The sequence below is a fragment of the Phragmites australis genome, chromosome 8, assembly GCF_958298935.1.
Source record: "Phragmites australis chromosome 8, lpPhrAust1.1, whole genome shotgun sequence".
NCBI lineage: Eukaryota > Viridiplantae > Streptophyta > Magnoliopsida > Poales > Poaceae > Phragmites > Phragmites australis.
In genome coordinates this window covers 36,828,495-36,846,552 of record NC_084928.1, presented here as the reverse complement: position 1 = coordinate 36,846,552, position 18,058 = coordinate 36,828,495, and the positions used below count along the sequence as shown (strand labels likewise).

At 44.6% G+C, this 18,058-nt stretch overlaps 2 protein-coding genes and 1 long non-coding RNA gene across 4 annotated transcripts; 1 reads left to right on the top strand and 2 right to left on the bottom strand.

Annotated features, from left to right (window-relative positions):
• Positions 1–266: 266 nt before the first annotated feature.
• Positions 267–1,379, bottom strand: LOC133926036 (heavy metal-associated isoprenylated plant protein 7-like). The gene is made up of 3 exons (XM_062371769.1): positions 1,295–1,379; positions 1,118–1,193; positions 267–1,036 (listed from the first exon to the last, which is right to left on the bottom strand). The coding sequence occupies exons 1-3, from the start codon at positions 1,316–1,318 to the stop codon at positions 420–422; spliced, it is 717 nt and encodes a 238-aa protein (XP_062227753.1). The 5' UTR covers positions 1,319–1,379; the 3' UTR covers positions 267–419.
• Positions 1,380–2,433: 1,054 nt separating this feature from the next.
• Positions 2,434–3,530, bottom strand: LOC133926035 (uncharacterized). Its single transcript, XR_009911051.1, has 2 exons — positions 3,435–3,530; positions 2,434–3,352 (listed from the first exon to the last, which is right to left on the bottom strand). It is a non-coding gene; the product is annotated as an uncharacterized LOC133926035 (long non-coding RNA).
• A 1,845-nt stretch (positions 3,531–5,375) lies between these two features.
• On the top strand, positions 5,376–9,884 carry LOC133927384 (protein FMP32, mitochondrial-like). Of its 2 annotated transcripts, none has more exons than XM_062373836.1 (7): positions 5,376–5,811; positions 5,968–6,099; positions 6,208–6,267; positions 8,281–8,357; positions 8,436–8,492; positions 9,218–9,349; positions 9,438–9,884. In XM_062373836.1, exons 1-7 carry the CDS (start codon positions 5,665–5,667, stop codon positions 9,451–9,453), a joined length of 621 nt encoding a protein of 206 aa, XP_062229820.1. In that variant the 5' UTR covers positions 5,376–5,664; the 3' UTR covers positions 9,454–9,884. The 2 variants fall into 2 exon arrangements, with proteins under 2 accessions (XP_062229820.1, XP_062229819.1); XM_062373835.1 differs by having other exon boundaries at positions 5,380–5,811; positions 9,283–9,349.
• The last annotated feature ends 8,174 nt before the right edge of the window (positions 9,885–18,058 follow it).

Genomic DNA, 18,058 nt, shown 5'->3' with positions numbered 1-18,058 from the left:
TTCACGGACGGAGCTCAGAAAAGCAGCCTTGCCAACCCCCAACGGCAAGCCGGGAGCCACCGTTTCCCCCGATGCCGAATCAATAAAGCCTCGGCTGGGCCGCGCGCAATCCTATATTCCTCAGCTTTCTTCTCCTACTCCACTCGTGTTGGTGTCCTTCTGTACTCGCGCGACGCGAATCATCAGAGATGGGACACCAAGAACAGCAATGGAATCGTACAACAGGTCCCCTGATAGCAACGGTACGGTATTCTTCGTTTGATGCTCACAGGAGAAAGAATTGTACACTGCGATGTGATGTGATTTGCTCGAGAGAATGAAATGGTGATACATGGCAGTATGGCACCGCACTACGGCAGGCAGGAGGAGGCGCCGGCGCCGGAATGGCGTCCATGGTCGGTCACGTGATCAACGCAAGTTCACATGACGCGGCAGCCGATCGTGTTGTCGTCGTTGAAGAAGTCCTCGTCGAAGCGGGACGGCTGCGGCCGGAGCTGCTGGGACCGCGGGACCATCAGCATTGGCATGGCCATCGGCGGGGGAGGCGGCGTCGCGTAGTAGCCGTAGTACGGCACGTGCACCGGCACCACCATGGCGGGCTCCGCGCGGTGGTAGTGGTGCTGCTGCGACGCCGCGTGATCAGGCACCAAGGATTTGGCGCCCTCGCCTTCCTCTGCGCTCTTGCCGTTGGCCGTGGCATCCTTGGACGACGCCTTCCCGTTGGCGTGGTCAGAGGCGTCATCGGCGCGTGCGGCTTCGTGCGCGCATTTCTTGCATTCCTGCTTGCACGCCGCCGCCGCCTTGTCGTCCGTGCTCTTGCCATCGTCCTTGCCTTTTCTCTTCTCCTCCAACGGTGCCGGCTTGTCGCTGTCCTTCTTGCCGCCGTCATCTCGCTTCTTGCCTTCCTCGGAAGTCGGCGCCAGCACCTCAGCGATCTTGCCGATCTTGGCTAGCTTCTTGACGAGTACCTTAACGTCCACGTCGCCGACGACGGTCACCCTGTCGTGCGACGGCTGGATCTCCGTCCTCAGCACGCCTGCACGTGCCACACTTCAGCACCATGTCTCAGGAAGAAACAGAGCAGAAGCAAAAATGCAACAGAGAATGATATCGAGACCTTTCAGGCTCATCGCCTTCATCACCTTCCTCCTGCACCCCTCGCAGCAACTCACGTTCACCTTCAGATCAATCCTCTGCACAATGATCTAGCCATGTCAGTCAATGTAACACAGACAGTGGATTAATGGCTGCGTGAACTGAACATGTTGCTTGATTTGGAGCAATGCTTTGGTACCTTGAGCTCTTCTTCCCTAGCCATGGTGATGATGACTACGGCGCAGGAGCTCAGAGAGACTGACTGATCTGGAGCTCACTGCTGCTGAGTGCTGAGGCAGGTTGGTGGCTGCTGCCTTGTATTTATACACGGCCACATATGCAGCTCTTGCAACTGGACCATTAGAAACCCATACGTCCACGGTCCATTGTTTGATTCCTAGCTGTATTTACCTGCGTTATTTTAATCGCCCGAACACAAGGGAGAAGAGGTATATACCGGGACAGCTCGTGTACTTGCATTGCAGCCGCTCATTCTTTTTTCCAGCATCATAGATTCATAGGCTGTTATGTGATGATATGTTCTTTGACCAGTATAATAATAACAACAAAAATAATAATGTGAATTTTTTTCTGAATGACTTTATATTCTTCTGAAAAATGCACAAAATCCGAAGCAGCTAAGTTCAAGTGCTAGATGGCAATTCCAAATGCACTAGGATCTCTGCAGTTCATCATAGACTTTGTTTTTTTAGAGGTTCACCATAGAGCTTGTTACTCATGGATGCATCTTTTCTCCATGGCTCTATTTCTGACCATCCAATCGATATACAACTCAAAACTACATGAGCACCATTAGTGACCGAATGGCACAGAAAAAGTAGTCGCCGCATACATGTTACAATCTATACAGCAAACAGGGGAACACAATACGCCGACGATCTGATATGAGTATACATGTCGCCAGATCCCCAAAGTGTTGATCTGGGAACGGGCACAAGTGCACAGCCTTTAGTCCATGATTAATTGCAGCCAGGCTCATAAATACCCAAACAAACCGTTGTGATTAGTTTAAGCCAAAGAATTAGCTCAAAATTAAGCATTGTACCGGCAGAGAAAAGGGGAGGCCATCTGTATGGCCATGCCTGAGCATTGCAAGTGCCTCACAGTCTAGCATAGGCAAGAATAAAGCAGCTGAGGCCATTAAACAAGGTGGTATGTACCCCATACATGTTGCGGAGGCTTCTCACTTTCAGGCTTCGTCGTCGTGCATCCTCGGTTCATGCGTGAAACCTGCAAAAGTAGCAGTCCAATGGTTCATTAGATAAACGAATCGAATAGTATCGCCGAAAATATATTCGGGGATCGCCTTCTCACGAATACTTAAACCAGGTCTTTCTATCAATTTGAAACTCTGGCCGATCATGGTTCAGCCATGCTACTTATATTATACAGACTAAGCATTTGCTGCTTCCTGAGCAGTACAATTACAGGGCCAACAGCCCCAACCATCACAGCATGCCTATAAAACATCACCTTTGATTGGAATCTGGACTCTGGAGAGCTACAGAACTGCAGGGTAGAGTAGAACATTGTTATTATGCAGCTATCCGAGCTTCCACTGAATCTGGGATGACAATGTCAGTCGTCATCATCTGCCGATAGTCATCAGGTATTTCAGCTCCGGCCTGCACACACAGCTCGACAACAGCCGGAGCTTTGCCATAGAAGGCTAGCATGCACATGCACATTGATCTCTCGAGAATTTCAGTCGGTCTCTGTTATTGCTGAGCGCGTCTTGATCTGATGTCTTTGAGTTTTTGGCTTTGCAGCTCTCCCGCCACCGGGCACGGAGTACCCTCCGCCGGGCCAGCAGGCATACCCGCCCAAGGACGGCGCCGGGTACCCGCCGCCGCAGGACTCGCAGAACCGCGGCGACGACGGCTTCTTGGAAGGATGGTAAGGACCAGGTGATGAATGACAAGACTGGCCTAGGTTCTTCCAAACCATCTCATGCACGCGTGCATCATGCCTAGTCTTCCTTCTGCTTCTCGTAATTAACCCTGATGAGTAACGTCTCTGATCTGTCTGTCTGTCTGGGTGTTTGTGTTTCCGGTTTGCAGTTTGGCTGCTCTGCTTTGTGCTAGAGTGTGTGGAGTGTCATAATCAATCCTGTAAATATTGTAGAACTTCACTGATCTGGAAGCTTTGTACTGGATACAATATCATGAATTTCCTTAGCCCACTTCAATATATCCAAATTAAGGGGCAAGGGATTGTGCATCCCATCAGAGATGATCTGCCATTACAGTTTAATTGTCAGAAGGAAAAACATCAATGTAAGCTTTACTGTACCATAATATGAAATGCGAATGACTCACCTCATGCTTGGAAAGAGCCTTTTCGATCATCTTTATAGCTTCAGCTGGCTCATGCGACTCTAACAAGGCATTTTTCTTGCCATTGTCATCCAGCTTTTCTCTCCAGATCTGTAGTAACGGAGTGTCTTTACAGTGGAAGTTGGGGTTCGCCAAGACGCCAACAACTCATATATTGATGGACACTCAAGCAGCTGAAGCAGAACAACTGTTTTCAGTCTTCTTTTCAAAGGCGATGGGGTTTCAACCTTCTCTATCCGCGGTTCAGCCTTCACTATCCGCGGTGCTTGGATTACAGTCCAGGCAGCGGTTTTTTTCTCTCGAATATACAAAAGAGCTACATATCATTGTATTAAGTAGAAAATAGAGTTACGGATTACACGATGACCTGAGCGGTCATAAAAATAGATATCGATGGTGCTAAATACACGCTCAGAGATGACTACAAACACTCAAGCTTGCTAAATATCAGATAAACGAGCCGACGTGGTGCAACATCTCCAGGCAGCGGCTTTTGTTTGTCGGACACGATGGTGGAAAAGTTTTGCTATAGAAACCGCACCACATCAAAATCATATCATCAGAAAATGTAGGTCGATCACGTCGAGGAACGGAATCGCAAGACGTAGGTTGCCTCCTGGCGAAATTAGAGAACGAAAGGGGTTACCTCCTTGAGACGATAATGTGCGACGTGGTAAGAGACCTAAGTAATCTGGGCCGATGACCCCCGGATGAAGAATGGGGTTGATACACAATATCGACCCATGATTAGTGTATCATATGCTTAAAAGCAAAGAAGAAAAGAAAATAAAATAAAGAATAAGTTGAACTGCTATTTAACAGCCTATCCAGCCCGCACCATCTTAACCCTCCATCCCATCCAGACCTAATGCCCTAAGCGTGAGTGTCGTGTTGTTACGCACACAGCTAGCTATCATTGCTTTCTTTCCCTCTTCCTGCTCTCTCTCCTTCCACAACGCAGCGCAACCTTCTCAATACTTCGCTGCATTGCCGCCTCCCATCGCCATTGAAGCCGCCCGCCGCCACACCTACACATTCTCTGTTCAATCCTTCGCTATAACGTAGCTTCCCGTCTTCCTTGAAGACACCACACCATAGACTCCATGTTCAACTGTACCTACAGCACCCCTCTCGCATACCGTCAGCCCCTTCTCCCTTCACGGGAGAACCTAGAGCCTAAGCTTGTGACCCTATGGCAACGCGGTGTCAACCTAGCCATAAATGGGATCCCTACCCTCGAATGGGATGACATCCCGAGGTTGCGCCACCGACCCCAACTCCTCTGACTATGATCAAAATACATGAGACTCGAAAGGTCACTTGGAAAATCCAGTTTTGACAGTGTTTGTATCTTGAAAACTCCTTAATTATGAGTATGTTTGGTCTGTGTTTAAGTTTACCAGAGAAGTATGATTAAGAAATTCTTAGCTACAAGTATAGTAAAGTTAGTCAAAAAAAAATTAAGTATATGACGTGTAGACTATATGACTAATAAAATGTGATTTATCATAATTATGATAATCAACCATACATCTATTTATAAATTTATTACGTGACTAACTTTAGATATAATAAACTTAGTGCTGATTCATTCTGGTCATTGCCCCTCTTGTGCTGTGCTGCCACTGATTTAATGCTGAACACAATCTGGCAATCACTACTTGTTTTTTTTGGTTTCCATATGCTTTTAAAGTTGTTATGCTGCTTTTGTTGATTGCAAAATTTCAGTTTGCTGTTGGTAAACTGGCTCGTGGGAGGAATGCCTGATCCCGTGTCGTCGTCGTCCCGTCCGCCTAGGGATATGCCTGAAACGATTCGTGAATATTGATAAATCCACTGTAATTCAATTTAATTAGTCAGAATGACTAATTTAATTTGGCAGAGGCAAACAAAACGCATTTCGTTTCTTCGCAAACCCGTCTGCTATTTTCCGGTTTTACCCCTTGCATCTTCTTCCTCCCCAAGGCTCCTCTAACATTTCCAGCAACATAGGCAGCGTCGTCCTCTCGCCGTCCCCCTCACCTTTCCCAAATTAGCGCCACTGCCTCCTCCTCCAATCCCGCCACGTTGCTGCCTCCCGGGAGCGAAGCCGAGCCGCCCGAATCGGCCACCGCCTCCCGCTTTATAGCCCGCCCCCCCCCCCCCCCTCCTCCTCCTCCTCCCCTGCGCCCCCGCCGCCTCCCGGTCCGCCGCGTCGCGTGTGGGGAGGGAGATGGCCGCCTCCGACGCGTGCAGGCGCGGCCTGATCCTGCACCACCAGCAGTGGCCGCAGCGGTGGCCCGGCCCCAACACCCGCAGCATCTCGCAGCTCGTCAAGACCAACGGCCGCCGCGCCTTCCTCGTCGACACCCTCGCCCTGGTAAGTCTCTGGCTCTCCGCTTCGTTTCGTTTCGTTTCCCCAAATGCTGCCTGTCTCCTCTCGGTCTCGGAGTCCGCGCGGTTCACGTCAGAGTGGTGTTCGCTGAAATGCTTCGACGAGATGCTGAGGGGTTTGCGCGCGCGCGGATGATCGCAGGTGAGGAAGCTAGAGTCGCAGGGCGTGCTGACCAAGCAGGCGGAGGCGATCACCTCCGCGATCACGGAGGTCCTCAACGACAGCCTCGAAAGCATCTCCGAGTCCTTCGTATCCAAGGCCGAGATGCAGAAGGTAACGCTCGCCATTGCGTGGAGGATTGTCTCTCAGGGTTTCATTGAGGATGGGGACGGCTTGGTTAATTTCTTATCTCATTTGCTGCTTTTGCTTTGCTGTGTGCAGAGTGAGATGCAGCAGGAGTCCAATATCTCCAAGTTCAAGTCGCAAGTGCGGAGCTCGCAGGTATTGTTCAAAGCTGAACTGTTAGGTCATGAGAATTAACTGCTACTGGCTTTTCGTTGAATTTGATCAGATAGCCTGTAGAAGCTCCACATAAACTGCCCCTGGCTTTGCATTGAACTTGATCGTATAGCTTTTAGCCTGCCACAGGCTCCAGTTAGCATATTATTTGAGTGAAGACACCTAGCATTGGTTTCCCTCTGGATTGTTTTGCAATGTTCCATTTGAGAATTACAGGAATGCAGGTTGAGAAAACCCCATTTAGTGATGTTGTCCATTTCTGTGATGGAGCTGTTGGGTTGTGGAGTAGATATGTGGGAGTGGGAATTGGGGGTTCAAATCACCATTTGACAACCATGTAATTATACTTTTTTAATATCAGATTGACAGAGTTCAGATTTGTCATCCAAAAATTTAAGTCTATCTTGGATACTCCTTTATGATATTGCTTATGCTAATCATTGGATTCCCATTCTTACCGATATTGCCAACAAGAATGTGTGCTAGCTCTACCCCTTGGAGGATATTTCTATCTTATACCTTGGCCATTTTGGTTGTTGTAGTAAACTTATAGTGAGTATGGTAGTTTTGCTCACTTCTCTTAACGCTTGGCTGGTAAGATCAGTGGTCTGAGCTTACCTTGAAGAATTTATTCTCACATTACCAAGTTACGTTATTCAAGCTTCTCAGATATATTACTTGCCTTGTATCAGTTACTGCACTCTTTCTTAAGTCAGCTTTCATCCATCTAAAATGTTAAGTGTGCAACCGACAATAAGGGGTGTCACCTCTCTGAGGCTCTGCAGAACTGTCTGATATCTGATACCCTGGGCATGACAGCAGCAAAGCTGGGTTGGAATAAACGAATCTGCCTTTTCAAAAACGATGAATAACACTGCAACGCTAGCATGCACACTTGAAAATGAGTTATGATCATTTTTATGTGTGGCGAATACCATTTTCACATTTTCTTTTTTTTTTCTCAACCATTAGTTTCAAAATTGTGGTTCGTTGTTTGTTGCATAGCTGCTTCCTGAAAGTAGTGCCTGCATATTAGAGTTTTATATCATGTCATTACAGGCTCCGTAGATTATCTTTGCTGTGCAGAAGTGGATTTAGTTCTCATCTATTCTATTGGGACTTGCAAATAGCTCTGATGTCAAGTACTAACAAATGTTAAGCAATCAGAACGCAATAGAATGAGCTTTTATTTCTAGCAAGAGATATAGCAAATCACAGTTTTTCCGTTTGTTTTTCAAAATCTACTGTATTTATTTTCATAATGTTTAGTAAAATTATCTTGAGAGACATTCAAGAGAACGTAGCCCCTTTCTCTCAATTGAGCACCTGCTATTTTATTGCGCACTCGAAACTTCAAGATGTCTTGTTGATCATGCTCATCGGTAGGACATGTTTCCTCCGGTAGGTTTTTTTGTAAAGCAGACTCTGCATGGTGCATGAGCAATCAGCCAAAAAAAAAAAAAAAACTACAACATGATACAGGGATGATGTGTTTTGTAGATCATTAAGTTCTTGTGGTTAAATCTTTTCTAGGGAAATCCTCAATGTTATGAAAATGATTTTCTGTCAATACTCAAGAAGGCTGGGCCAAGAGGCAGAAGCTGCATATCTAGTTCTCTGAATTCTGATATATATGCATGATACTGGGTTTTCTGACAGCGATCCTAAAATTAGTTATACTAGTGTGCTCCAAAGAACAGGAACATACCATTACATTTTTGCTGAACTTAATAGTACAGAACTACAGATTTCAATTTGAGAATAGAAGCTAGTAATCAACACATAGTTCTCACTTTTTCTGTGCACTGTTTTAACACAGATTGCAGTTCAATCATCCTCATCTTACTGCTTTTCTATTTTAATTTTTCAGTATTTGAAACTGTTATCTTGACTCATTTGTCCTGTGCTTGTATTTCTCATGCGAGTTGATGGAACAAATTTGTACAGTAATAGTTACAAGTGCCAATCTCTTAGAAGGACCTTTTCTGTCCGCAGGAAAACCATTTCTCTTTGTTACAACGGGAGACTGAGAAACTTCGTGGAGATATTGATAAGATGAGGAGTGAACTGAAGTCGGTATTAAATTCATGAGCTGTTTATATCAGGAATCTGAACTAGCATAAAGTCTAATGATTCATTGTGTGGAACAGGTATGAGATTGACAAGGTCACTGCAGGGCAGCGGTTGGATCTAAACCTTGAAAGAGGGTAAGATCACTTGTCTCTATTTAGATACGCTCTCTGTACTGTTCACTTCTTTTGTCATTAATTGGCTACCAGCTGTACTGAGCACTGAAACGTAAGAATGTATACTTTGTACTGACTTGTGTGAAACAAACAGAACGGAGAATGATTTACTTGCTCAATATAAAGCAAATTGTAGTGACTCTGGCCATGATTCTGGTTCCCAGGCCTTCGATTTGGCCTGCTTATTTCTAACTTGTAATTGCTCACTTTTCAGGTTTTAAGGTTTGCTGGCCAATATATAGTTCTGCTAGATTCAAATCAATATTGTGGATTAAACTTATGCCTTTCACTGAGATACTCATAATTCTCTCTTGATAAAAGTATATGAATAATAAAGATGCAAGTATTTATTGCTCGGCAGCATAGAGGATTTATACATTGTGAACACACAATGACAGATTGCTAGGTTATGATACCTGAAGTGAGAATTTTGCGCCATCCTCCACCCCCCTGCATGCATGGCATATTTAGTGTATAGTTTGCTCGTGTCCTTAATGTATGGGGGAAAAGTCACTTTTACAGAACGTCTCTAAATAGATGTCACTACTAACAGGTGGAATCTTAATGCTCTTTGCCTTGCCTCCCTCGAGCCTTTTAAAATGGAACTTGGTAGTTTCTTCTAATGAGTTACAATGGGCTACTCAATAGTAGTCATGAATCTTCTTTTTATGCCCGTAGGCCTGTAGGAGTGTATGGATAAAAACTGCGTCATGTGTGTCTACAACATCTGATTTAAACACAATTGCTCCAGGCGCATACGCGATGAACTCGCCAAGCAGAACGAGGAAACTACTGAGCTTACCACAAAGCTTGACAAGGTGAGTAGTAAACAAAGGCTGCATGTTTGGGCATTTAGCGTCATCTTTTATACCAGGAACCAACAGAATGCTTTGCTACTATATGCAGGAAATTCACTCACTGAAAGCCCATTTGGAGGCAGCAAAGTATGATGTCATCAAATACTGCTTAGGTACCATCGTTTCGATATCAGCCGTTGGACTTGCCGTTCTCCGTATCGTGATGTGAAGCAAACACGTTCTTTCGTTTACCTATTCATCCATGGAAACCCGCAAGAAGAGGATAGGTTCTGATTCTGTTCCTAGTCTTTTTGGAGGGGACAAAACGTGGTCAGGGGAAACGTCGTAACACCTGGTAGGGAGAATTTGCTCAAACTTGTAAGATAGATCGACCAGCGCAGGAAATACAGCCGAAATGATTCTTCACCTGTGCTCGAGCCTCTTGTCTGCTGAAGCCACTGTTGCACTAACCTCAGTACTGTGGAATCCTCTATACTGTGTTGAACCTCATATTGCGATGGAGACATCTAAACCCAGCAACTTGGGCTTCGTTTTCTGTTCGTTATTTGTCCTGTGTCGTTTCTGCTGTTTGTGTCGCGTCAGTAAAAGCAAAGCTTCTTCACCTGGCACCATGGAGCAGCAGCCAGCAGCAAAGGCCCCTGTTTGGCCAAGCTCTTCTTAGAGGTTGGGATATTCGCTGCGAATTGGGCACGTGGGTATAAGTCGTGGCTGGAAGGCGCATGGAAGTACCGAAGGACGGCTGATTGCTCAAGTCCAGGCTTGAAAGGCACTGCAAACAGTTGAGGTTGAAAGGCACCTGAAGCTGACGCCTCCCCTCCTCCCCTCCTTTCAGTGGTAAAATAAAATAGTGGATATTCCTGCGCGTGCCGAATTCGGTCTCCATCGCTCTTAGCTTCTTCCTCAACCCAAATCATACTTGCGTTCAAAGGGTCTTAGTACAGCTACATCGTTAGGACAAATAATTTCTAGAGATAAATTAAATACGCACATGTATCATCTTGGTACGTTCGCCTAAATAAAATACCCATGAAGATGTCAATAACAATATTTATTTATTTATCAAAAAATTTTTGACTGGAGCATGATTTTCTATTAGTATACCTGAGAAAATGAGAGATGAACGCCTGTGCGGTCTCATCTACGTACTCCCATTCCTCCTCCCCTTGGATAGTGTAGCGTGTAAGCCTGCCCGTTCTCAGGCCATCTCCTAAGCGAGTTCTTCACTCTCTTTTTTTCTTTTTTTCTTTTGACGAACCATCTGCCAAGTTGTCAACAGGTCTAGAACAAAAGACGGCATAATCATGTACAGATTATTATCCTGTGCGGAGGCCGGAAACCTGTTTTCCATTATTTTATTTTAAAAAAATCTCTAGTCGGTGGGACGGCCATGCGTGCCCATACCCTAAGGTCTATAGCCTATGTACATCCAGTACATGGTCCATTCGGGGCTCCCAATCTGATCGACGAAAGCGACGCAAGCACCATGGCCGAACACGCCCGCCCGATCGATCCACGATCCATATAGCATCCGCAAACAATCCGATGCCGACCTTTGGCGCCCCCATACCGGCACCGCGCGCGGGCGCGGCTGGTCCTGCTCCTGCGGCCATTGGCGACCACCGCGCCGCAGTCTCTCCTCTCCTCGTCGGGGTCGGCGGCCGCCATGTGAATATGTGATTTTCTTTGCCGTGGATTGTGCATTCGTGCTGCGCTGCCAACGACTTTTGAGCTCGAGCTGGATCCGCAGAGATCGATCGATCATCCTGCCGGATCTAATGTGAATTAGTATTTGCAATATCCACATCACGGAGTTAATGGAAACCCATGCGCACAAGCACGGGGCCGTCAGCAAGAGAGAAAAGGCTTCGCTGAAAAGTGAAAACGACTGCAAACTGTTAACGTGTTTATAGCTCCCGAGCTGTCCGCGACTGCTAAAGTAGATTATGCAAATCTTATCTTACCTTACTTATCTAATGCGCGGTAGGCATCTAGCGTTCTGATTGGCTGGTGTCCCCGAGCCGTCCTATTGCGTTTGAACGGTTAGATGATGAAGGTACTGTAGCCATGTTTCCTTAGTCTTCGAGCTACTCCTTACAAAGGCCAGAGCTCTCACTCCGACAAACCCTAGTATTTTAATTTATATACGATAAGTTATTGATAAAAATTAAATTAAGTTGAGTTTGATTTGTATGAGTATGCATATGTATTATAATGTATGATTATGATTATGATTAATCAAAAATAGAGAGAAATAGAGTTGGAAGTTTTTGTCTCTGAATTAGGAAAACGGTTAACATCGGATGGTCCGGTGCTTAAAAAAAATAACATACCAGATGGTTTGTTGTTCAGAAGAATTCACCCCAAAGCATTTTGACTTAGAGGATAAAATCAAAGAACTCACATGATGTTTTGGTGTTAAAGTGATATGCACACCGGATTGTTTTTAGGAGATGTTGCAATTGCTTATCTGATATGGTTGAACACGTCGGATGGTTCGGTGAGGAGCAATTATGCACACCGCATGATTTATCGGGACATTTTCCAGAAGATTTCCTTCAGTTTGATGAAAGATGAAGTAATACGCACCTGATGGCCCGATAATTGAGGTTGTGCACGCCGGAGGTTTCACCGGAGCTTTTTCCAGAAGGTTTTCAGTGGATCAAAGAATTGCAAATACTGGATGGTCCGGTGATCAGAGGATAAAAGATATTGGAACATCCGGTGTTCATGATTTTATGTGATGACTCATCAACAAAGAATTATGATTTTGACTAATCGGGGATGGAGAAACGGAGTTGAAGAAACTTGTCTACTTGTCTTATGATGTGTAGTTGACGGATGCAACTTGACGGTCGACGACGAAATTATTGAGGCTAAGCAGGGTACTTGGTGCAGGATGATCAAGGAGGTTGAACAAAGTCAAAAGTGATCCTAGATGCATACGTGGAGAGTAAGCAAATCATGAGAAGGTGAATGAAGACGGTGTGTTGACAAAGTCAAATGAAGGATGCCGATACAAGTGACAGGGTGGGCCGGTGCATCGGGAGAGGGAGAGACTTATCGATGGTCAAGATTGCAAGACGGTGTACACGTGTCATCATTAGGAAGATTACTTAGGAAGAAAGGAATCTAGGTTACTCAGAGAGCAAGAAATCTAAAAAAATTGATGGGGGCAAGAAAGAAATCTAGAAAATTTTAGGGGGTAAGGAAGCTCCCAAATGCCTATAAATAGAGGGGAGGGTTATGAGAGCCTTCTCGATCTAGCCATTATATCCAAATTATTTTGTAATCCACCAAAAATAGGATGTTACTCTGCAAGTAATGAAGATTATATTTTCTCTTATGATTTTGTTCATCTACTTCTAGTTTCTCTTTTTTTTTTGGCTCCCTTGCATGATTGCAAGTTTTACGGTTTTATGGTGATTTTCGTTTTTGTTGGAGAGCTGATTTTTTCTATTGTGTTGAACTTATTTCTCTTGTTGCTAGAGGGATAAGAATCATCTATGAAACTATTCCCTATCTCTAGATTCATCAATTTGCATAGTTTCTTCACCAGGTGCCTAGTTCTTTGGATTTAAGTGTTTCCCACCATGTTGTAAGTTTTTGTGAGCTATGACATTTGAATTGGTTTTCTATAGAACCTAAGGTTCAGATCCATCCATTGGAGATATGTCCTTTTTAAAGTTGTTTGGTGCGACTTATTTCTCTTAGTTTCTATCTTCCACTTTTATTTGAGGCTCGTTGGGTGAAAGATTAGGCTAGACCATCCAAGAATTTGGTAAGACTCCTATTCACCCCCTCTAGTCGCTTTCCTCGGTCCTACACAGTTACAGTTGGCCAACTAGACTGGTCTAAGGCCCGTTATTGTAGGCACGACTCAGGAACGGTATGACCTGAAGCTAGATAGGTTGGGCCATGCCTAGGATGAGGCCGCAACACGTCGTGCTGGCCCGGCCCGAGCTGGCAAAGCCCCACTGCTACCGCTCGCCCCGCCACATCGCCGCCTAGCCCAGCCTCGCTCTGGCCACCCCTGTGCCCTGCCACTCTGAAGGTTTATTTAGCTTCTAAGTGTGGTTTTGGTAATTAATGACAATATATATGAACTAACAATTATGTTGAGAATTATTAGTAGGTTGTTCCATAGGTGATGCATGAAGGATTGAGTATGGATTCATTGTGGAATGTCATGTGATCCAAAGAAATACATCGATATCATTGAGCTCTAGGTGATGCTCATGTGATGAAGGAGAACTAGAGTGGAAGAGATCTCAGAGGTTGAGGATGGTCTTAATAAGATTGACAATAAACATGAAGGCTAAGTTACCTGTGGAAATCTTGTGACAAAAGGTATGAGATTTTCAATTGAGTTTTATAGAGTAACACATGTACTATGTGCTTGAGAGTGAGTGGGGTTAGGTTCTATATGAATATTGACAATAAGAGTGAAGGCTAAGTTACTTATGAAGATCAAATGACTTAAGGTATAAAGTTATCAATTAGATTTTATGGACTAACCCATGTGTTTTGTGCTTGAGAGTGAGTTGAGGTTAGGTTCCATAAGAAGACATGAGTTGAATTGAGATATTCACTATGCCAAGTTAGAAGAGTAAGATCAAGACAAACTTAGTGAACAACACATATGCTTGATGCTGGCGGTTCATGCTTTGGTAGTGAACCAAATGAAGATGATGTGAAAAGAGAAATCTTCTACGCTTGGTGCATGAGGAGCAATCAAATGAACTTCATTAAACTTTCGGAGATCAAGTGAACATCAAGTAGGAAGCGAGGATGATCATCGTCATCAAGATGAAGAGAAGTGACGACAACCCTTGAAGAGTTATGAGAAGCACCAGGGCTTGGATGATGTGTTCGTCAAGTTCGATGGGATTGCTCAAGGCAAAGCTATAACTAGAATTGATTTTCTAGTTTTCCAATCTCATGGAGTTTGGTTGGACACCAAGTTATTGGATCGATAGCTATACTATCAAGAGGGGCTTCCTAAAGCTTTGCTCGATTATTGTGTCGAGTGCTCAAACCATGTGCTTAGTGCGGAATGAGTTTATGTTGGGAGTTTGTTTTTATGAGTCCGAGGTATCTAAAAGTTGTTTTAGATTTAACTCTTTGTTGTTGTCGGTCTTAGTGGTGAAAAGTGGTTGTGGTCAAATCTTAGTGGCGGTTGGCATGTTCCATGTGGTACATAGTTAAATCTTGGGAGATTAAGCTTTGTAAAAAGGGTGGAAGTGTCCTAATCGGCTTTTGGAGTGTCCCTAGTTTTGATCTAATGGGTTTGAGATCATGAATTAAGTAGGGATGTGTAGCGCTCTAAATAAGATTTCTGTAGAGTTCGAAATCACCGAAATCTGACATCGAAGTCAAAAGTTATTGCCATTTTTCTGAGTGTCGGTTGTACTGGTCGGAAGTTTGGATCCAAGAATCAGAAGTTTCAATGTTAGTCAGAAAATCTGATTTTTTAGAAATATGGTGTTCTCGGGTTCGGATGTTTTTAATCAGAAGTTTTGATCCAAAAATCAGAAGTTCTGATGTGTTGTTTTTCCTATGTTTGGTTGTGTTTCACCCGAATTCGACCGTTGGGATACTTGGGATCGGAAGTTCTGATCTATGCAATCTGAGTTCAATGGCTAGTTTTTCAGAATGGAGTATTTATACCCTTGTCCTCCCAGCGTGTTGGGGGCTTTTGGCTATCTTTGTGGTGCTAAGAAGTGGTGTTAGAACTTGGTGTTCCACTTTTGAGTGCTCCCCTTCCCTTTCTATTAAGAATTTGTGAGAATCAAGCTTTTGTGGCTTAGCAAGGATAAAGTGAGGTGTGTGGAGCTTGGATTGCTCGCACATATTGCATTAGTTGCTTGTGTTTGAGCACTTGGTGTTGATCATGCACGAGTTTGGGATTTTGTTACTCTTAGAGGCCACCGTCTCTTAGACAGCTCGGTGGTTGATTGCTGGTGATCTCCTCAAGTGAAGATTGTGAGGAGGCTCAGAAGTGGTTACGGAACTCACCATCTCTGGAGTGGAGGAAGAGTTGACCATAGTTGAGGCAAGGAGTGCATGTGTGCAACCTCATGAGAAAAAGGGTTGAAAAAGATCTAGCTCCAAAGGCTTCACAAGATAAACCTATCTCAATTTCTATCTAAATATGCTCTAATTTATTTAGTGTGTCTACTCTACCACTCAAGAAGAGTTGCAACCTACTCTAGCAAGGTAAATTGCAAATATGTAAATGCAGAAACGTAAATAAGGTAGAGAGACAAACTCGACACAAGGGGTTTTTATCCCGTGGTATCAATGGTATAATTGCCACCCCTAGTTCACGTTGGAGCTTCACAAAGGATATGCTTTCGTTCATCAAGTCTCTTCCAGTCACGTCTCTTGAGCTACCAATTCACAAAGATAAGGTTCCAAGCATGATGAGCCACCAAACCACCAAGGCAAGGTCTCACCACTAGCCTCTCTTCGGGTCACTTGTCATCGTGATCACTTTGGAGCTTGAGCCACCAAGGCAAACATCTCCACGTCCCCATACACATATCTTACCGTAACTCCACACCAAGTCAGAGGGTCAACAAGCTTGAGCCACCAAGACCCAAGATGCCGGCGAGTCGCCAAGTGTGACATAGCAAAAATGCTAATTTTGTAATTAAGCATGCATAATTGTTATCGTATGTGCTTACACGTGTTTTCCTATTAAAGACTAGTTAAACATGTTTCAAATACCTTAGAGATGATTTAGAGCACTTTGGAGAATCCCTAAATACCTTGGAGAAGAAAAAGAATAGAAGGAGGTTGATGAGGGGAGACTTAGAAAAAGTTCAGCAAAAGAACCCCCTCGCGGTCTGACCGGGGTCACCCGTGGTATGACCGCCAGGTACGCTGCCACGTGGATTTCCCACGGTCTGACTGGAGCCAGTTACGGTCTAACTGCCAGCACACAGAGACTCGAGTTAAGTAGATCGATCACTTTCTTTTGCTCTCTCTCACCCACATGCACACTCTCTCACACCCTCTCCCTCATTTTTTCCCTAAATGACCAAGAGTGTTGGTAGAGATGAGGAGCAAGGAGGGGAGGCCAAGGAAGAGGTCTCCGGTGAGCTCCCCCACCGGAGGTGGTTTTCCACTTCAAGCCCGAGCTCCTCAGCAACGTCTTCTTCCTCGTCAAGCTGTCCACCACCTCCCCGCATGTGATTTTGAGCTCCGGCCATTTCCCAACCTCCACGACCGGACCACGGTCTTTCTAGGACGTGGTGAGCACCCTAGACCCCTTCTTATGACTTGTTCTAGCTAGAAAAAATTGTTTTCATGCATTATAAAGCATATTTTATGGTATTTCATCATATATGTATTGTAGCATGCATTGTTGCACTTCATTCATGCTCATAATATGCGTTCTTCTTTAGTGAACGAAGAACCGGAGCATGGCACGATCGTGGTTGAAGGCAACGCCAACCTCCCGAAGTTCTGTGAGTGTTGTGCGGGGAGTATCAGGCAACCACAAGAGCAGCAAGGTAGGCATCTAAGCACATTGCACCCTTTGAATTGAAGTGTGGAGTCTAAATTTGATAAGATCCGCTCTATGTATGTTTGCATGTGTAGCGAGTCAATGTCAGGTTTATGTGGGTATAACCTATGTTGATTGCATTACCTCTATCTTGAGTTGTTGATATCCATATCCTTGTAGCCTTAGCGATATTGTTGATGTCTAATTTACAAGGTCATTCGAAATGCTTAGTGATTCATAGGTCACCGGTAGAAGTCGAGTGGTGGAGTTTTCCATTGCTCGCGAGCTATGTTTAATTATGGTTCACTATGATAATATTGATGATGTTAGTTGGGTGAATTCTGAGGATGAGATGAGATGTAGGCGGTGTTAGGGGTGTCTTCTGCCCCAGAGGAGTTCCTTGGGATAGTTCGGGAAAGGAGTTTGGGCACCATAGGCCGCTTTTCATCGTTTAAGTACCGTCCATCAGTGAATCGTTGGCTTTAGCAAATTTCGTGCTTACTAGATGTCGTATTACGGGAACGGCAAGACGAATACCTCTGTAGCTGTGACCTTTTGGCGTGCGAGTTGATGGTATGAGTGGGCGGGCTTGTAGGGGTATCCAGTTTGCTCTGGGAGTAGTTCTGGATGACCCTCGCACCTATCAACGCATGAGCAAACGGTTTGGGTTTATTGGGAAAGGTTGACTCGAGTACATAGTTATCTTTTAGCTAGGAGTTGATCAGTTTTAGTTTCCTCCTAGATCTACTTTGCTGTAAATTATTAAACTTGTTAATGCTTAAAAACTGGTAATATAATTTAATTACTAGCTCTTTATTAAGTTTGGTTGTGATTGTTTATATTGAAAAGGCATGTGTTCCGATCTTGGGCACAAAACACGTGTCAGGACTACCAGGATGATATTCTGGTTAATCGTTGAAGTTATGATTATGTAAATGATTGACTTGGTGATTAACTAAAATATTATTTGGACGGTTCCCCACACCAAGACTCCAAGACGTCGACATACCACTTGATATAATCTAGGATCATTCCTTGATCCCTTCTTCAAGCTACAGCACCTAGCTACAACTCTCTCTAGGCCTATAAGCACTAAACACTATCTAATCTTATGCTTAATTGCCTTGGATGATCACTTTAAGCACTTTGATGGCTTGGATATCTTCTCAAGTGTATATGAGCTTTCTGTAGACTCCAGC